The sequence below is a fragment of the Mastigoproctus giganteus genome, chromosome 7 (assembly GCF_048544385.1).
Source record: "Mastigoproctus giganteus isolate SK-2022 chromosome 7, ASM4854438v1, whole genome shotgun sequence".
Lineage (NCBI taxonomy): Eukaryota > Metazoa > Arthropoda > Arachnida > Uropygi > Thelyphonidae > Mastigoproctus > Mastigoproctus giganteus.
In genome coordinates, this window is record NC_143581.1 from 88,912,841 (window position 1) to 88,935,099 (window position 22,259).

General features: G+C 38.0%; 1 protein-coding gene across 1 annotated transcript in view; it reads right to left on the reverse strand.

The window, feature by feature from the left end:
• Positions 1-22,259, reverse strand: part of LOC150083056 (leucine-rich repeat-containing protein 45-like) — a 290,375-nt gene that overhangs the window by 28,391 nt on the left and 239,725 nt on the right. Inside the window, exon 12 of the mRNA XM_090378378.1 lies at positions 5,853-5,988. Within this exon, the coding sequence (XP_090234504.1) occupies positions 5,853-5,988 (136 nt within the window). The remainder of the gene's footprint in view (positions 1-5,852; positions 5,989-22,259) is intronic.

The window sequence follows — 22,259 nt, forward strand, 5'->3', positions numbered from 1 at the left end:
CTTTTTAACAGTGTTTTCAAATTGTATTTAAATATAAAATGCTGGTAAAAGAAGCATTCTGTTATTTTCAGTGCACAAATTCTGCCATAATTAATAAAAATTTGTGAAAAATCAATTTTTCTTTTGTGATTTTTGAAGGAACCTTGGACACAAACAGAAGCCATTTTTGAAATCAGCATTAGAAAGTGATTCAGAAACACCCATTTTTGAGAAAACGTCAGTGAATTTGTTTTTCAAAATGCACAATAGTGTAATCAATTACTCTCTGGATGAAAGAAAGTTTTCCCACATCTGTTCCAGTGGTCTCCAAAGTTGGGTACGTTAAGGATGTGCAAGATGATCTTTGGGGGTGCGTGAGATAATCCGCAATAAATCAATATTTATTAATTATGTAAACTAGTTTTTCGAAATGTAATTGAAAATAAAATTTATAAATTAATGTTTTTTTAATACTTCAGTATGTGGCTTTGTTTAATCATGTGGCTTTTTTTGATTGTGCGACTTTATTTGATCATGCTGTTGGTTTTGCCCATGTCCAAAATGAAGCAGCCACGTGCTCGCTTCGGGCTTGGGTATATCTTCCATCCTTGTTTAACTTACTGAACAAATGAAGATCAAGCAAACAATCAAAAATATGATTTATAATTAAAAAATATATTAAACTTATAAATTTAATTTTTTATTCTGGGGTGCATACTACTCCTTTTAAGTAAAATAAGGGTGTATGACCAAAAAGGTTTGGAGACCAAACTTTAAGAGAAAAAATAAGGATGCTATCAAAACTCAATCCATTTAAAGCTTACATTTCACATGCCTAACTTCCAAGTGCTGCAATTTACAGAATGAAGTGTTTTCATGGTAAGCATACCTTTTTGTGTCCCTTGACTAATCTGGTTGTTCTTCTCTGTACCTGTTCCAAGAGAACTACATCCTTCTTAAAATGAGGCTTCTAGACTTGTGTTCAAGGGGTGGCCTAACCAATGCCTTATACAATGGCATAATCACCTCCTTGTACCTGCTAGTTAAATTTCTTAATATCATTGAAAAACCCCATAAGTTGTTCTAGTAGCCTGCCTACACTGCTCAGAAAATGTCATGCCAGACTGCAGCAAGACCCCTAGAACTCTTTTGTTCTCCACAGTGTTGAGCGTGGTACGACACTCAAGATAGTGGCGAATGGTACACCTAACTAGAATGTTATTCCTTGTATTGCTCCTGCCTATATGCAGTACCTTGCATTTATCAAGGTTAAATGTCAACTGCAACTCAACTATCACCTGACTAATTTTTATTTGTTGCAGTAGTACATCTTGATTCTTGTCAATAATCATCCCACCAAACTTTGTATCATCTGCAAACTAAGACTTAGACAATAGTTGATATGCATTCATCAATATTGTGAATAAATATTGTAAACAGTATTGTAAATATGGTAAAACACCCATGATAAGATTTCTGTATAATTCCATTCGTGTTAAGATGATCCTGCAGTACTTCTTTAATCATTGACTCCATTATTTTCCTAGAACAGAAGTCAGGATAGATCTACAATTAATGACCCTTTAGTCCCTGTTTTTTGAATAGGAGACAGATTTACAAATATTCAATCTATACAACTTTTGTGAATTCAAGGGTGCTCTCATAATTGCTGCTTCTTTTAATAAAATTGGATAAATAACAGAACCCCAAATGCCCCTCATTTACTCTTCACTTCCTCAATTTCTCTCATTTTCTTCTCAGTTGTCACAGAATTCATTTATCTCTTGGTTATAACTTGGTTTACTTCTGGTATCCTCCCCCTTTAAAATCTTCTTCACACATGAATGTAGCTGTAAAATATTTATTTAATTATTGGTTTACAAATTGAGACCGAGAGTAGCCTGTGCAGACAAAGCTTATTGTCGCTCCTGGAACAGAGACGTTTTTTCTGATTTATTTTCTGTTTTATTAGTTTAAATTGGCATATTAACTTATTTTCTAGAGTAGCTTTATATTCCTAGTTACGATACTTAGTTTAAAGTTTAACTTAGATAGAGATTTTTTTTGTAGGTAATTACTTAGTATCGGTAAGGGTATCAAATCCACGTGTTACAAGTTGCAGCTCCGCGGAACGAGAAGTTTTTTATCCATATTTATCAAAAATAATTTGATATAACAATTGACCAATTGTTATATTAAATTATTTTCTATAAGTAGCTTATAGACCTAGTCAGGATCCTTAGTTTATTCTGAATCGAGACAGCGAGATTTGGAAGGTAATTAATACTTAAGTGTCCATAAATTTACCGTTCGAAACTTTCCGCCATTGTTATAAGATACAACATTATATCCTGAACTAGACAGCGTAAGCTTAGTATAGTATAGTGTATAATATAATATTGTCAATTAATCAGTAAATATATTAATCTTGTTAAACATCATTGTCAATTAAATTGTACTTTTAACTATATACATATAACGACTTAGATTACAAACGTAACATAAATAATTAATACATAACTGATATGGAAGTTATATAAACGGAACTCGTAGATAACACTCGACACTGAAAAATAAATATAGCGTTATAACTGTGTTGGGATACAAGTTTAGGGTTTTAATTTTGTACCGAAATTGAAATTTTATTGAAATTAAATCAAAATCATGACTCAGACCAGAGCAGCAAAGCAAAAGGCTCAAGCTAATGGGAGTGCTGTGGCTCAGGGAAGAACTGAGGGGTGCAGTTGCCCTCTGAATTACAGCCTTTTAAAATGCACTGCTTGCTTGATGTTTGTGGACAATCGGGTATGGGACATGATACTGATATGGGAGATGTCTTTGTATGTGTGCGATGTAAGGAGCATAAGGATATCAGGCGATAACTCAGCTTTGTTATGGGCCTATATGAGGGCTTGAAGGACAGGGTGGATGTCCTCGAAGGATCTAAATTGAGGCGCCCATCAAGCTCTCAGCTGCCCACACCAACGCCAGAGCCTTGCACTTGGTCATCACGCAACACAGTGGCAACCACCAAGGCAGAATGCGCTGGTCCCACAGGAACTAGTAGTTGTTGGTGACTCTATTGTCAGGGAAATGGGGAACATGCTTTGTAAAAAGAATAGGTGGAACAGGACCAGAGTATGTCTGCCAAAGGCAAAGGTTGATGACGTTGTTGGGCGGATATCATCTTTTAAGGGCAAAAAACGTGATATTGTTGTACACGTTGGCACTAATAATATTAAGAGTAGGAGACCAGCGGAATTACTTAACAAACACAGGTCACTGTCGAAAAAAAGCCGTGAATTAGGGTTGAATTTGAAAGTGTCTGCAATTCTGCCCAGACACGACAGGAGGGAGTATAGGATAAGAGTCTTGTTGATCAATTCGGCCCTGGAAAGATTGTGCAAGGCTCAAAGGGTAGAATTTTTTTGAGCCTGGTCTGTACTTGTTAACAGGAGAGACTGCTTATACAGGGATGGGATACACTTAAATAGAAAGGGTGCAAGAATATTTGCTGATGCTATCGAGGCAGTGTTAGGTAGGTCGGAAAACTGCTAGTTTGGGGAGATACAAGGACTAATAGATTAACAGTAGCCACTGGCAGAGGTGAAAGTGATTCTTGCACTGCTTCTATTGGAATGAGCAGCAGCCTGGAAAACAAGATGCAGGATATTTCAGAGACTGCTGGGAGTCATCGCGGAACAAGTAAACACATGGGTTGTGTTAGGGTAGCTAAGAATAAGAACAAGTGCATGTATACTTGCTTGTACTTGGCGCATTATAGCCTCAGTTGCTGATGCGCCAAACCAAACCAAACTTGCGTGTACACCAATGCTAGGGGTTTGGTAAATAAATTTGATGAATTTGAGGTATTGCTCAAAACATCCAAGTCAGATATTGTTGGGATATCAAAGACGTGGTGTCACACAGATATAAGGAATGCAGAACTGGAATTTGGGGAGTAGAATGTGTACAGAAAGGATAGATTATGAGAAATCCTTGGCAAGGATGCAATGAAAAACAGAAAAGAGTTCTTTAGCTATGTAAACTCAAGAAGGAAAGGGATGAATCAGATTGGTCCACTGGATATTGATGGTTCAACAGTTGTGGATCCTGCTCAGGTGGGTAACAAACTAAACGAGTATTTTGCATCTACATTCACACATGAGGAGTTATTCAGTGAGGGGAATGCCGTAGGTGAAGTAAACACTGCCAGTGAGCTAAATAATTTTGTAATAACTGAGAGGAAAGTGGAGGAGAAATTGTTGAGGATAAACATAAAAAAGGCACACGGGGTGGATGGGATCTATCCAGTTATATTAAAGGAGGCAGCACAGGAAGTAAGCAAACCCTTAGCGATAATTATGAGAGTTTCTTTGGACTCAGGGGAGGTACCCATATACTGGAGATGTGCAAATGTAACCCCAATTCACAAAGGAGGATCAAAGGCTGACACAAGTAATTATAGACCTGTGAGTTTAACTTCTGTTTCAGGAAAATTAATGGAGGCACTGGTTAAAGAAGCACTGCAGGATCACCTAAACAAGACTTCAGTTATAGCTCGGACACAGCATGGTTTTGTTAAGGGAAAGTCTTGCCTGACCAACTTGATTGGATACTGTGATGTCGTCACAAAAGAACTGGATGCAGGGAATAACTTTGATATTATATACTTCGATCTTAGAAAGGCTTTTGATACTGTTGCACATGGAAGACTGCTGCACAAATTAGAGCAGTGTGTCATTGGAGGCAAATTGCTGCTTTGGATAAAGGGATGGTTGAGTGGCAGAAGACGGAGAGTGGTAATCAATGGACACTGCTCATCGTGGACTAATGTTATTAGCGGAGTTCCTCGGGGTTCAGTGTTGGGTCCATTGTTGTTTTTTGTATTTATAAATGATATTGATGAGGGTATATCAAGCTTAATGTCGAAGTTTGCAGACGATACAAAGGTTGGCAGGGTTGTTAAGGACACTACTGATGCTATGCTGCTGCTGCAACAGGACCTGGAAAGGTTGAGCAGATGGGCTGAGAGGTGGCAAATGAAGTTTAACATTGACAAATGTAAAGTACTACATATGGGAAACAGTAATCCCATAGCAACGTATCAACTCTGTGGTACTACACTAACAGTGGTAGAGAATGAAAAGGACCTGGGGATAATTGTGCAGGGAGATATGAAGTTCTCTGTGCAGTGCAGATGAGCTGCAAGAGTAGCTCATGGTGTCTTGTCAATGATATACAGGAATTTTTCTAGCAGGGATAAAGAGGTGATTATTCCCTTGTATAAGGCAATGGTCAGGCCACACCTTGAGTACTGTATACAGGTCTGGAGGCTTCATTTCAAGAAGGATGTAGAGCTGCTGGAATGAGTACAGAGAAGGGCAACAAGATTAGTGAATGGAACAAAGGGTTGCTCTTACGAAGAAAGGCTTAAGTTTCGCAAATTACAGTGTCTGGAGACTAGGCACCAGTGAGGTGATCTGATAGAGGTGTATAAGGTCTTGAATGGTTTGAGCATGCTCAATGCTGATGGGATTCTTTCTCTTGCTCAGAATAATCACCTGAGAGATAGCCAGCGGATAGTTTGTTGGTGGAACAGACTTCCATCCCTTGTTGCGGAAGTTGATAGCCTAAACAAATTTAAGGCTCAGCTGGACAGGTATTTTGAATGAATGGAAGGGTGAAATGGGAGTGGTGTTTTTTTTTTTGGCTGATGCTGAATAAGCTTGCTTTCTTGCATCATATGCCTCTACTAATGCTAATGCTAAATTGTAACCTACATTAATGAAACTTGAAAAGGAATTCAATGTTGTACAAATTAGCAATTTCACAATAACGAGATAATAATATTAGTGTTAAAATGTTATTACCATTCTCTCTTTACTTAAAATATCATGATGATTTTGCAGCATAACACTACTATCTTTTTGGACTTTTTCAAGTAGAGTGGTTAGATCCTTATTCTTTGTTTCTGATACTAACAGAGAATTCTTTAAGTGGTTAAGCCTATAAAAAAAACTTACAATATTAAAAAATTGTAATATATAAATTATTATAATAATTATGAGTGAATTTTATCACACTTAAAAAAAAAAGAAAAGAGGATTTACCTTTCTAATAAAAAAAAAAAAAAAAACCTAAACAAATGCATATGAAGTCTACTTAAATCACATAAATATAGGATGCAATCCAAAAATAGTTCTATCAACTTTCTGTGGCAATTGAGAAAGACAGCTGATCTATATCTCTTTCATTATCTACTAAGTTGTGGAAACCATGTTTGGACAAACATGTTTTAGTTCTAGGATTCAAGATTGTGGAGCACGTTATAGCTGCCATGTATAGTATAAAGAGGCAAACAGTAGGATATTAATGGAAAGAAAAATACATATTAACTTGAAATAAACTAAATTTAATGAATTTAAAGTATTAGTTAACACATCCTTTTTTAGAGATGGCTGCATAAAACACCATTCAAGTAAGGTTAGAGGCTACTTCATAGAACAACTTCATTAGCATTAGTTGAGGCATAATGATGCAAGAAAGCAAGCTTATACAACATATCTAAAAAAAAACCTTCCCATTTCACCCATCCATTTACTCCAAATGTTTGTCTAGTTCTGCTTTGAATTTCAGCTGTCAACTTCTACAATGACAGATGGAACTTTGTTCCAGCAATCAACCACCCCTTGGCTAAAGCCAAATTTCCACACATATATTCTACAACTGTCTTTCATTAATTTGAATCTATGCTCCCCTCAGGCTTGTAATCTGAGCAGGCAGAAGAATCCCATCAGCATTGAGCCTGATCAAACAATTCAAGGCCTTATACACTTCAATCAGATCACCTCGTAGGTACCTAGTCTTCAGATGCCACAACTTGCAGATATTAAGCTTTTCTTGATAAGGCACCCCTTTGTTCTGCTCACCAATCTTGATACACTTCTTTGTGCTTGTTCTAGAAACTCTACATCCTTCCTGAATAAGGAAGACCTGTAAGCAGTACTCAAGGTGTGGCCTGACCACTGCCTTATACAAAGGGATAATCACCTCCTTGTCTCTGCTAGCAAAATTCCTATATATCATTGACAAAACTCCAAGACCTGCTCTGACAACACATCTGCACTGCTCAGAGAACTTCATATCTGATTGCACAATTACCCCCAGGAATTTTTCATTTTCCACTTCCCTGAGTGTAGTACCACACAGTTAGTATGTTTCTCTAGGATTACTGCTCCCATATGCAGTACTTTGCATTTGTCAATGTTAAACTTCAGCTGACGCTTCTCAGCCCATCTGCCTAACTTTCTGCATTAGCATATGGTCTTTAAAGTCATTACTTTGTAAAGGGAAAATCATGTTTAACTAATCCGGTTAACTATTTTGACAGGGTCATTCAAGAGCTGGACTTAGGGAATAATTTCTACATTGTTTATTTGTATTTCAGCGAAGCATTTTACTGAGTCCCACATGAGCGGTTACTTTACAAGTTGGAACAGCTTGGAATCACAGGGAAAATCCTTAGATGGATAGCTGGATGGCTTCAGGGCAGAAGGCAGAGGGTTGTGATAAATGGTTATTCCTCAGTTTGGATTGATGTAAGAAGTGGGGTTCCCCAAGGATTAGTGTTAGGACCACTGTTGTTTTTGAATCCCATCAGCATTGAGCATCGATGAAGGGATAGAGGGCGTGATGTCCAAATTTGCAAATGATGTAAAGATTGGTAGAGTAGTTAATGATCGCCACCAAACAGAGCTTCTTCAGAATGACCTAGATAGACTTCAGGGATGGTCAGAAAAATGGCAGCTATGCTTCAATCCAGCAAAGTGTAAGGTATTGCACCTGGGGAAAGGTAACCCCAAATAAATTATACACTTGACAGAGTTGAACTAAAGCCAGTAGTGGAGGAAAGGGACTTGAGTATCACAATACAGTTGGATATGAAGTTCTCCGAGCATTGTAGACTGGTTGCAAGGGAAGCCTATGGTGTCCTATCGATGATTTATCGAACAATTGTTAGTAGAGATAAGGAAGTCATAATCCTATTATATAAGGCTATTGTTAGACTGCACTTGGAATACTGTGTTCAAGTATGGAGACCACACCTAAAGGAAAGACATTGTGCTTCTCGAGAGGGTTCAAAGAGAGGTAACTCGCCTGGTGAGATCGGCAAAAGGGCATCCGTATGAGGAAAGGCTAAGAATATGTGGGTTGCAGAGCCTTAGAGGAGACTTGATTGAGGTGTTTAAGGCTGTGAAAGGCAAAAGTAAAACGAACGAGGAAGAAATTTTCACAATTATAAATGATTCTAGAACAAGGGGCCATAATTTTAAGTTACGAGCGGAGGTGTTTAGACTGGATTACAGGAAGTTTTATTTTAGCCAGCGAATTATAAATTACTGGAATAAGTCACCTACATGTGTGGTAGAAGCTGACAGTTTGGGGAAATACTAAAGTCAGCTGGATGGTTAATGCAACAGATAAGGAGGGAGGATTAATTCTCAAATAATTTTGGAAAGATTTCCATATTTTAGATGCAATTAAAATAATACAATGAGCCTGGGATGAAATTACAGAGAATGAAGGGTGTTTGGAACAAATTATGCCCTCAGTTTATTGATAATTTTGCAAAATGAAACAGAAGCGAGCGTTACTATTGCTAACCAACTGCATCTTGAGGTTTCTACAAATAATGTCACTGATCTGCTTCAAACACACAATGGAGAGCTCGAATATGAAATGGCAAAATTTGAAGAAGCTGAGGAAGAAGATTTAACGGCTAAAACTCCTGTTCGTTCCTTCCCTCTCAAAGGGCTAGACCAGGGTTTCCCAAACTTTTTCAATTGCAGACCGGTGTTTGCTGTTTTTTTTGGCGCCGCCCACCTATAGCTATATTTAATTTATTTTCAATAATTATACTCGTAGGTTCAGAAAATAATGACACTACCATTAGGACATTTAACATACCAATAATAACACAATTAGGTATTCATTAACATCAGTAAATATAAATAAAAGATAGTTAATTCATTTCTTTATTATCAAAAGTTTACATAAAACTGACATTTTAGGAAAGGAAATTTTCTTATAGTTTCATGCAGATATATTTCAAATAAGGTGTTTGCAGACCGGTATTTTCTTTTTGCAGACCACATTTTGGGAAACCCTGGGCTAGACTTTTCAACACATAGAAAAAGCAACTGAGATTTTCGAGTCACAAGATTCAAATTTGGAGCATACTACAGGAAAGTTGCTACAGATTTAAAAAATGCTTATGCATGCTAATGTGAAATTTATAAAGAAAAGAGAAGACTATCTTAGAAACAAATATCTCTTGATGCATTTCTGAAGAAGATGATTCCTTTTGCTTCCAACAAACCAACAATGAGTGCCGAGACAACAAACCAATAAGTGCCAAGCCAACAATGAGTGATCAACGAGTGTGCATTCAGTCGATGATGATGATGATGAAGAAGAATTAACGAGTGATCAACGAATATGAATTTAGTTGATGATGATGAGGAAGAATAAACATTATTTAACTTTTGTAAGTCATAAATACTTTCTTTATAATTTGCCTGATTTTACAGGTTATGTTTTCATTTATTTAGATAAATCAATCATTGTTTAAGCATAAACTAATTAGCTAACTAATTTCATTGATGAGAATGTAACTCCTGTTTTTAACATTAGCTCTATGGGAAATAAATTCCTGCTTTGAAGTTTTCGCTTTAAGAGTGCCTGCTAGGCACGAATTAGCTCCTAAAGTCAGGAACTAAATATATATGAAACTAAAATTATTTTTTTGCATCCAGTTTCTTTGTGACCACATCATAGTATCCAATCAAATTCATCAGACAAGACCTCCCCTTAACAAACCCATGGTGTCTGAACTATTACTGCAGTCTTGTCTAGATGATCCTGCAATGCATCTTTAACCAGTGACTCCATAATTTTCCCCAGAATAGAAGTTAAACGAACAGATCTATAATTATTTGTGTTACCTTTTGAACCCCCCTTTGTGAATTGGGGATACATTTGCACAACTCCTGTTCATGGGGACCTCCCCCTAAATCTAATGTTGCTCTCATAATTATGGCTAAGGGTTTGCTTACTTCCCTCGCTGCCTCTTCCAATATAACTGGATAGATTCCAATCTCCTATGTATCTTTTTATGTTTAACATCAACAATTTCTCCTCCAATATTCTCTCAGTTATTTCAAAATCATTTAGCTCCCTGTTAGAGGTTAGTAGACTTCTGTCCTCCTCTTACTTACAGAATTCCTCATGTGTGAATGTAGATGCAAAATACTCATTCAGTTTTTCACCTATGTAATCATCAACGGTGGAACCATCAATATCAAGTGGACCAATCTGATTCATCCCCTTCCTTCTAGAGCTTACATAATTAAAGACGCCTTTGGTGTTTTTCTATGCATCCTTTGCCAAAGATTTCTCATAATCAGACTTTGGTTGTCTAATCTACTTTTTGACTTGATTACAGACTAGCTAATATCTACCACAGGTTTCTGTGTCACCTGATAATTTATATGCATCCCATGCATTTTTCTTCTCTGCAACGTGTCTCATTAGTTCATCCGACATCCATTTAGGTCTAAATCTTAAACAGTATTTCTTAGTTGGTATGAAAAGATTAGTAGCTTCCAAGATTTATTCCTTGAAGGATTTCCATTTAGAATTCACTGTTTGTAACATCATCTGTTATCCCTGTACAGTATTTAAAAACTGTCTGAGATTACTGTAGTCACCTTTATGAAAGGAAAAAACCCTTCCCTTTACACTTGATAGTAGTTACATCTTTTAAGTAAATCCCGCATCAGTACATTGTGATCATTGTCACCTAGTGGTTCCTTTATCAGCAAATTCTTAAGGCATGAATAATCACTGCATATAATCAGATCAAGAATATTACTTCTTCTGGTTTCCACTGCCACCTAGTGGTTTCTTTATCTGCAGATTCTTACTGCATGAGGAATCACTACTGATAATCAGATCCAGAGAATTATTCCCCCCCCCTAGTTGCCTCCCGAACACACTGCTGTAGAAAACAATCATCTAATAAATCCACAAAAGTCTTGCTAGCATGTGAGTGACCAACCCACCAGTTCCAGTCAATATCTGGAAAGTTAAAATCCCCCATTACAAGACATTCTGATTTACTGGCCCACTCTATTTCTCTGCACAACTATTCTTTGTACTCATCAGAGTCGTTAGGCTTAACACACATATCTGGAACAGGACCAGGGTATGTCTGCCAGAGGCAAAGGTTGAAGCTGTAGAGCAGATATCATCTTTTAAGGGCACAAAAGGTGATATTGTTGTACACACTGGCAGGAATGATATTAAGAGTAGGAGAGCGGCAGAATTACTTACAGATTTACAGGTCAATGTTGGAAAAAAGCTGTGAGTTAGGGTTGAAATTGAAAGTGTCTGCAATTCTACACAGACATGATAGGAGGGAGTATATGATGAGAGCCTTGTCGATCAATTCGGCCCTGGAGAGATTGTGCAAGGCTAAAGGGATAGAATTTTTCGCAATGTGGTCTGTGCTTGTAATCAGAAGAAACTGCTTCTACAGGGAGGGGATACACTTAAAAAAAAAAGGGTGCAAGAATATTTGCTGATGCTATTGAGGCAGAGTGAGGTGGGTCGGAAAACTGCTAGCTTGGGGGGAGATATATGTACTAATAGATTAAAAGTAGCCACTTGCAGAGGTGGAAAGTGATTCTTGCACTGCTTCTATTGAAATGAGCAGCAGCCTGGAATTCCAGAGACTGCTGGGAGTCATTGCAGAACAAGTAAAGTTACATTCTTAGCTACCCTAACACAGTTAGGGTAGCTAAGAATAGGAACAGGTGCATGTATATTTGTGTGTACACAAATGCTAGGAGTTTGGTAAATAAATCTGATGAATTTGAGGTGATCGTTAAAACTTCAAAGGCAGATATTGTTCAGATAACAGAGACATGGTGTCACACAGATATAAGGAATGCAGAACTGGAATTTAGGGAGTACAATGTGTACAGGAGGGGTTATGCTATTGGTTAAAAAATACATAAAATCCAAGGAAGTACTGCCAGTCGACATTGCTGGACAGTGCTGTGTTGAGTCAGTTTCATATGGCATAAGCACTGGGAAACGAAATTGAGAGTAGTAGTGTGTTTTAGGCCTAATGACTCTGATGAATATAATAAACAACTGTACAGAGAAATAGAGTGGGCCTATAAATCAGGGTATCTGAGAATGGGGGATCTCCCAGATATTGACTGGAATTTGTGGGTTGGTCACTCACACACTAGCAAGGCTTTTGTGGATTTATTGGATGACTGTTTTCTACATCAGCATGTTCGGGAGGCAACTAGAGGGAGTAATACTCTTGATCTGATTATCAGTAGTGATTCTTCATTCATTAAGAATCTGCAGATAAAGGAACCACTAGGTGGCAGTGATCACAGTGTGCTGAATTGGGATTTACTCAAAGAGGTAACTACCATCAGGGGGAAAGGGAAGGGTTTTTGCTTTCATAAAGGTGTCTACGGTGGTGGTGTGAGACAGTATTTAAATTCTATACAGTGGGAACAACTAATGATGTTACCAACAGAAAATTCAAAATGCGAAGCATTCAAAGAATTAGTCTTGGAAGCTACTAGGCTTTTCATACCAAATAATAAATATTATTCAAGATTTAGGCATAAATGGAGGTCAGATGAATTAATTAGATATTATTATTATTAGCTATATGGTGCAAGGAAGCCTGAGGCTTATGCTGCACCAGCCAAAAAAAAAAAAAAAAATTCCCAGTTACCCTGATGATGGGGGGGGGAGTATGTTGTTGTTGTTTAGCTTAATGACACAAGGGCTACTAAGGCCAAATTGTGTCTGCTCATAGTTTATTTAGTTGAAATATACCGCTGTAGATGTTAAATTAAATACTCCTATACAGGCCAATACATTTTAAATAGATTACAAGTTCTTTTATGTTTGCTTCATTTCCCAGGATATGAGTTAAATCATGTGAGAGGTTCAACCTAGAGACCGACTGAAAAGTGTTTGACTGTATGGTTGAGTATAAGGGACAATCAAAGAGGAAATGACTAACAGTAAGTTGACTATCACAGGATGAACACTGGGGTGGATCTTCTCCCAGTAGCAGGAACAGATGGGCATGATGAGTGTGTCCAATTCTCAGTCTTGCACGTACCACTTCTTCTCGTCTGTTTTGTCGAAAGCTTGAAAGCCACAGCTTTGGTTCTTGCTTTATCTGGTAAAGTTTATTGTTGGTGTTACTTTTCCAGATCTGTGACCAGTTGTCGTAACTTGCTTTGCGAATAACAGGCTTATAATCAGTGTAAGGAACCTGAGGGTGTTCTGGGACAGCTGGTTGAGGATGTTTAGCTGCGAGGTCTGCACTTTCATTTCCCGGAATACCAGAATGGCCAGGGATCCAGCAAAAACTCACTGATGTGTGGAAGAGAGAAAAATGCATGGGATACATATAAATTAACAGGTGACCCGGAAGCCTTAGACATAAGCTGGTCTGTAACCAAGTCATAAAGAAGGTTAGGCAAGCAAAGACAGATTACGAGAAATCTTTGACAGAGGATGCAAAGAGTTCTTTACTTATGTAAACTCTAGAAGGAAGGGGATGAATCAGATTGGGCCACTTAATATCGATGATTCTACTGTTGATGATCCTGCTTGGTTATTTTTCATCTACATTCACATATGAGGAGTTATTCAGGGAGGGTAATGCCAAAGGTGTATTAAACTCTGACAGTAAGCTAGATAATCTTGTAATAACTGAGACTAAAGTGGAGGAGAAATTGTTGAAGATAAACATAAGAAAGGCACCTGAGGTGGATGCAATCTATCCAGTTATATTAAAGGAGACAGCAAAGAAAGTAAGCAAACTCTTAGCCATAATTATGAGAGCTTCATTGAACTCAGGGGAGGTACCCGAGGACTGGAGAAGTGCAAATTTGACCCGAATCCACAAAGGAGGATCAAAGGGAGACACAAGTAATTACAGACCTTATAGTTTAACTTCTGTTCCAGAAAAATAAATGGAGGCACTGGTTAAAGAAGCACTGCAGGATCATCTAGACACGACTTCAGTTATAGCTCGGACACAGCATGGGTTTTTTAAGGGGAAGTCTTGTCTGACCAATTTGATTGGATACTATGATGTGGGCACAAAGGAACTGGATGCAAAGAATAATTTTGATATCATAAATTCGATCTTAGAAAGGCTTTTGATATTCTTGCAGCATATGGAAGACTGCTGTACAAATTGGAGCCATATGGCATTGGAGGCAAATTGCTGCTATGGATAAAGGAATGGTTGAATGGGGGAAGACAGAGAGTGGTAATCAATGGACACTGCTCTTTGTGGACTAATGTTATTAGTGGAGTCCCCCAGGGATCAGTGTTCAGTCCATTGTTGTTTTCTGTATTTATTAATGATACTGATGATGGTATATATCAGGCTTAATGTCCAAGTTTGCATACGATACGAAGGTTGGCAGAGTTGTTAATGACACTAATGACACTGTGCTGCTGCTGCTGCTGCTGCAACAGGATCTATAAAAGTTGATCAGGTGCGCTGAGAGATGGTAACTGAAGTGTAACATTGACAAATGTAAAGTACTTCATATGGGAAGTAGTAACCCCAAAGTAACGTATCAGCTGTGTGGTACTTCATTGACAGTGGTACAGAGTGAAAAGGATAGTTGTGCAGGCAGATATCAATTTTGTGGTAGTTGTGCAGGCAGATATCAATTTTTCTGAGCAGTGCAGACAGTTTGCAAGAGTGGCTCATGGTGTCTTGTCAATGACATACAGGAATTTTTCTAGTAGGGAGAAGGAGGTGATTATCCCCTTGTATATATCAGGCCAAGGTGTGGCCTGACCAATGGTCAGGCCACACCTTGGCCTGATATATACAAGGGGATAATACAAGACCTGTATACAATACTCAAGGCCACACCTTGAGTATTGTATACAGGTCTGGAGGCCTCATTTTAAGAAGGATGTAGAGCTGTTGGAATAAGTACAGAGAAGGGCAACAAGATTGGTGAATGGAACAAAGGGTTGCTCATACAAAGAAAGGCTTAAGTTTTGCAAATTACAGTGTCTGATGACTAGGCACCGGCGAGGTGATCTGATTGAAGTGTATAAAGCCTTGAATGGTTTGAGTATGCTCAATGCTGATGGGATTCTTCCTCTTGCTCAGAATAATCACCTGAGAGGGCATAAATTCAAATTGAGGAAAGACAGTTGTAGGATACATGTGCTGAAGATGGCCTTTAGCTAGCAGGTGGTTGACTGCTGAAACAAACTTCCATCTGTCATTGCAGAAGTTGATAGCTTAAATGGATTCAAACAGCACTAGACAAACATTTAGAGCGAGTGGATGGGTGAAATGAGAAGGGTGTGTGTTGTTTTTTTTTTTTTTGGCTGATGCTATATAAGCTTGTTTTCTTGTATCATGTGCCTCACTAATTCTAATCTCATTTTCCCTTTACCTGTGCTTATATTACACCAAACTGACTCAAGATTGTAATGCAACTTGCTCTCCAGGCTGCTGCTCATTCCAATAGAAGCAGTGCAAGAATCACTTTTGCCTCAGCCTGAGCCTACTGGTAATCTTTTAGTCTTTGAATCCCCCCCCCCCAAGCTAGCAGTTTTCCAACCCACCTAACACTGCCTCAATAGCATCAGCAAATATTATTGCACCCTTTCTATTTAAGTGTATCCCATCTCTGTAGAAGCAGTCTCTCCTATTAGCAAGCACAGACCACACTGAAAAAAAAAAAAATTCTTCCCCACGAGTCTTGCACAGTCTCTCCAGGGCCGAATTGATTGACAAGACTCTCATCATATACTCCCTCCTATCGTGACTGGGCAGAATTGCAGACACTTTCAAATTTAACCTCAAATTCAACATTGACCTGTACTTGTTAAGTAAGTCCGTAGATCTCCTACTCTTATTATCATTAGTGCCAACGTGTCCAACAATATCACCTTTTGTGCCCTTAAAAGATGATATATGCTCTACAATGTCATCAATATTCCCCTGACAATAGAGTCACTGATAATCGCTAGTGATTATCAGTGATTATAATAGAGTCACTGATAATCACTAGCTCCTGTGGGACCAGCACATTCTGCCTGAGAGATTGCTGATGTTCTGCATGATGTACTGGAGAGATTTCTCACACTGACGTAGGCAGCTGATAGCTAGATGGGCCCTTCATATTAATTTCTTCAAGGACATCTACCCTACACCTCAAACTTCATAGACACAAATTAGAACACTGGGTTGCCACCTAATTTCTTCACACTCTCTGCACCTAGCACACACAAAGACATCCTGCTTGGCTAGATCATGTCCTGTTCAAGAAAGATCATCAAGCATTTCACATTTCACACATTTTTTTAGACTGTGATGCGTAGAAGAATCATGCCCTTCAGTTCTCTCCTGAGGGCGTCTCTGTAGCCAGGTGGGCAGGAGCAGCAGTGCATAGCACACGCTTGTTGATTAGACCGGGGTTCGAGCCTGCGACCACCAAATACGGAGGATGCGGAAAGGTCAGGGAATGACCACCGCATATCCCCAGAGCAATATGGCCTTAGTTGCTAATGCTCCTAAAAACCAAATAACAATAACAAAATAACAATCTCTCCTGAGCCACAGCACTCCTGCTACTTTGTGTTTATTGCTTTGCTGCTCTAGTCTGGGTCATGATTCTGCTTAAGATTAATAAATTTTATTGATTAATTGATAATACTATACTAAGCTAACATATTCCTAATACAGTACTATGTATTACATTATCTAGTTTTACATTACACCTTACGCATCTAGTTCGGGATATATGTAATGCTATTCTGTATCAATCTAATATACTATAACAATGGCGGCAAGTTACGAATGGTTATAAGGCTCTGCGGACACGAAGTATTTCTTGCAAAATCACTATCTAAATTCAAAATAAAAAAAAGGAATGTGACTAGGACAGTGAAGCTACTTCTTGAAAATAAATTAATATTAAAATTAAGTCAATAAAAAGGCAAAAATATAGCTAAAACCTATCCATTTGCCAGAGCTGTAAAATCTTTTCCTACTCGTCGGGAGCCACTAAATGGAACCTTCTTTATTGCTTACATTTTTTTTTTTTTTTTTTTGTAACGTTTGATTTAAAATTTTCCATGCGGTTATTATTTGTGTTTCTCTGAAAATTGAATTTATTCAAAACTACCCATTCCCACAACAGATGGAAGTTTGTTCCAACAATTAACTATCCACTAGGCTGTAAAGTATTTAAGGGCAAAGGTCTCATGCTATTAGGTAGAATGACTAACATGTAGGTTAGTGCAAGTGCATCATTTTAACATAGCTATCCTACCAAAGTAGTTAAATTAATTAATTAAATTGGCATCATTTTGGTTATATCTCATATTGTGAATGCTTTCATGAGTTTCCATGGTATTGTACTACTTCGAATAAATAACACTTCACCAGTGGAGAAGACTATTGTTATTTATTCTCAGCGGATACCACCACCCAGATGGCACCGTTTCAAAGTTTGTTGGCTTCTCTTTGGTGGGTGGGCAGGTACCCTGGTGTTGCAATAGTGACAACCCAGTTATGAAGTATAACTTCGCAATATGAGAGATGCGTGATGGTTTGTAGTGATATAGACTGTAAAATATTTAAGGGAAAAGGCCTCATGCTACGAGGTAGAATGACTAACATGTAGGTTAGTGCAAGTGCATCATTTTAACATAGCTATCCTACCAAAGTAGTTAAATTAATTAATTAAATTGGCATCATTTTGGTTATATCTCATATTGTGAATGCCTTCATGAGTTTCCATGGTATTGTACTACTTCGAATAAATAACACTTCACCAGTGGAGAAGACTATTGTTATTTATTCTCAGCGGATACCACCACCCAGATGCCGTTTCAAAGTTTGTTGGCTTCTCTTCGGTGGGTGGGCAGGTACCCTGGTGTTGCAATAGTGACAACCCAGTTATGAAGTATAACTTCGCAATATGAGAGATGCGTGATGGTTTTTAGTGATATAGACTACACTTTGATCTTAGCCATAAGGCCGAGAAGCGATTGTAAAATATTTAAGGGAAAAGGCCTCATGCTACGAGGTAGAATGACTAACATGTAGGTTAGTGCAAGTGCATCATTTTAACATAGCTATCCTACCAAAGTTGTGAAGGCATTCACAATATGAGATATAACCAAAACGATGCCAATTTAATTAATTAATTTAACCACTTTGGTAGGATAGCTATGTTAAAATGATGCACTTGCATTAACCTACATGTTTGCTATCCACTAGGTTAAAAGCAAACTGCCACACACCTGAAATGCAAACATCCATCCTCAGTTTGAATATATGCAATATATGCTCCTCGTATGTAATCCAAGCATAAAGAAGAATGACATCAGCACTGAGATCCTGCACAATCCATCCAAAGCTTTAAATCTCAAACCACTTTTGCAGGTGGCTGGAAACTAGACATTTGTGAAAGTGCCTAGTCTCCAGACCCTGCAATTTGCAGAACTGAAACCTTTCTTAGGAACAACACTATTCTCATCTCCCATTCCAGCAGATCAACATGCTTTTCTTAAAATGAGGTCTCCAGATCTGTATGCAGTACTCAAAATGTGACTTAACAAGAGGCTTAACTGGGCTAATCACCTTTTATCCATGGTAGCAAAATTCCCATGATCCAATAATTGCAGCTTGTCTTCACAGTTCAGAGAATTTCATATTTGACTGAACAATTACTCCCAAAGTCTTTTTCATTCTTCGCTGCTCACCTCAATACAGGTAACCCTCATATAACACAGTAGTTTGGTTCCTACAAAATCTCGTGTAATGCGAAACTTGTCATATGGAACTAAGAACAATATAAAAAGGGGGGGTTACGTTCCTAAAGCTAACAAAAATACACCTTTTTTTTTTTTTTTAATAACTATCAGAAACTTAATTTTTATAGTAGCAATAACTTAATATTTTAACTTTATTTTTATAATAGTAGTAACTTAAATAGTAATAACTGATGTTGTTGTTGTTGTTTTTGTGGGGGTTTTATGGCGCATAAGCTGCTTTGGCTATAATGCGCCTATTCCTTTATTGTAATAATATATGAGAATTTCTTGTCACGTCAGAAAAGGCAGAAATCAGAAATAACGAAAAACTCCAATTTTCTTCAGAAAGTTAAAAAATTCAGGAATATTTGCACTGTCACTAATGACATACTCTAGAGTTATTGGTTTCCGAAGGTTAACCAAAGATAGCAGGGTTGTATTTCTGTCTTGTTTATAGTATGGGCATTCAATGAGAATGTGTTTCACAGTCAAATTTAGAGAACAATGTGGACACTGTAATGGATCATCTCCTGTGAGTAAATGAAGGTGGGTCAGGTAATTATGACCTATTCTTGCTCTTGAAAGAATTACTTCTTCTCATCTTGATGTCCGGACACTAGAGAGCCACATTTTCGGAACCTGCTTAATCTGTAAGAGTTTATTATTCGTTTGGGAATGCCATAGTGCTGCCATTCTGATAGGCATGAATCACTAGTGCATAGTCTGAGGCTGGAACAGGGATATTGGTTAAATCTAAGCTGCTTGGATTTTTTGCAGCTTTATCAGCCAGTTCATTGCCTAAAATATCAAAATGTGCTGGTATCCAGCAGAAGGTGACCGGTTGGTGGCGTTCTTTAATCTTTAGTAATAAGTTTCTAATTTCATTTATAACAGGGTGAAATTTATCTGAGGAATTACACAATGCCTTGATTGAGCTGAGGGAATCAGTGTAAATTACTGATTTTAAAAAGCAGAGATTTTTTAAAGCTAGTTTAATTGCAAATAATTCAGCTGAAAAGATACTGAATTCAGAAGGAAGGTCTGCTGATACAATTGTATTCGGAAACACTGCAGCTGCTCCAACTTTTGAATTGGATTTAGAGCCATCTGTGTATATTGGTAAAAAATCAATTTATTTTTGAGTGTGAACCGCATGAACTTGTCTGATATTTGATGATTACAAAATATTCTTTCACCACTGACAGAGGTAAGTGTCACAGGTCGGTATAGGAGGTCGAACCCATGGTGGTTGAGTACAAGTTGCTACCTGTTCTACGGAATGGATGGAAACATTCCAAACCTGTAGTAGTTCAATAAGGTGATGACCAGCTGGTTTTACTATGCTAGGTTTATTTCTGTACAGATTTTCTAATGGTGAATTGAAAAGATATGGCTAAATGGGATGCGAGGCACAACCTTGTATCTTGACAGAATACTTCAGCAAAAGCAATTTCCTACGTAAAAATAGTGGCGGCTCGTGAGCATCAATGTACTGGTTATGTGCTGGCGATGTTCTGAATGCGCCAAGTGCAATCCTCAGTGTACTGTGTTGAACTGGATCAAGCCAGCATAATTCGCTCTTTCTGGCAGAGTCATAAATGGGAGCTCCATAATCAAGATGGGATCTAATTAATGCCCTGTATAATCGAAGAAGGGAGGTACGATCTGCAGCCCAAGTTTATGCAGATAAAGCTCTGAGTATGTTATCTTTTTTAAGCAGGCAGTACGTACTTTTTTAATGTGCTCTAAGAAATTTAGCTTGTTGTCCATGATTAAACCTAGAAATCTAATGTTTCTAGTGACTGGGATGGAGATATTAGAGATGTGAAGTTCAGGATCCAGATGAAGTTTGCATTGTCTACAAAAATGGATAGCAACTGTTTTCTGTTGGGAAAGCCTATAGCCATTAAGTCTGGCCCATTGCTGTATTTTATTTACTGATATCTGAGGCTGTCGTTTAATAGATCTCATATTTTTGGAATAACAGGAGATGGAAACGTCATCTGCATAAAGATAAGTTTCTACGGTATTTGGAAGTTTTTTAGTGATAGAATCTATTCTAAGGGCGAAAAGAGTGGCACTCAGTACTGATCCCTGTGGAACACCTTCTTCCTGAATGAAAGTTGCAGAGAGGGCATGTTGGTATCGAACTTGAAACAATCTAGTGTGTAGAAAATGCTTTACAAATATAGGAAGGTTGCCCCGAAGACCAAGAGAGTAAAGATCTCTTAGTATGCCATGTCGCCAGGTGGTATCAAAAGCCTTCTCTATATCTATGGAAACCATTACTAGATGTTCATGCTTAATAAAGGCATTACAAATGGCAAATTCAGCCTTAACCATAAGGTCCAAGCATGACCTGTTTTGACAAAAGCCATACTGATTATTGCTCATTAACTGTTCTGACTCAATGATCCAGACGAGTCTACAGTGGACAATTTTCTCTAGAATTTTGCTGAGGCAGCTTGAGAGGGATATTGGTCTATAGCTATGGGGATTGGTTGGATCTTTTCCAGGTTTTAGGAATGACAAAACAGTAGAATGATGCCAAGAAGTTGGATAGACATTTTCTAGAAAAATACAATTGTAAAAGAGCAGAAGGAGATGCAAAGCTTTGTCATCAAGATGTTGTAGCATGATGTAATAGATTCCATCTGGTCTGGCAGCATCATTGTGGGCTGTTCCGATAGCATGCAAGAGTTCGGAATATTGTAGGTGTTTGTTATACGGCAGAAGGAGGGCAGTTTGGAAGTTAATAGAGTGCTGTTCTGCAGTGTTTTTAATTCTCTGGAAAGGTGGAGTATAAACTGCTGCCGCTGAGATTTCAGCATATGTGTTGCCCAAAGCATTTGTGATATCTAAAGGACTAGATAGATCTTGCCCATTATAGGACAGAACTGGTGAAGGTACAGTAGGAAACTTACCAGAAAGCTGTCTAATTTTTTTCCAAATTATTTTGGTGTCAGTGTTTTTGTTAATGCTTGATGCAAAATGGATCCAGGATTCTTTCTTGGCTTGCCTTTGTATGAAACGTGCTTTTGCCTTTGACTTCTTATAATTTATTAGATTGGGTGTTGTTGGATATTGCCGAAACAAATTCCAGGCTTTATTTTTTGCTTTTTTGGCTTTTGTGCATTGCTCATTCCACCAATAATTATAATGCTTACGAACCGAGGGATTTGATAGTGGTATTGTATCTTTAGCCACATTTAGGAGATGTGACGTGATGTATTCTGTCACATCATCAACAGGCTGGAGATGAATTTTTTCCTCATCAAAAGATATTGATGACTGGAATTTTGCCCAGTTTGCTCAGGAAAATTTCCATTTTCTGCAGGGTTGAGCTGGAGGAGCCTCTG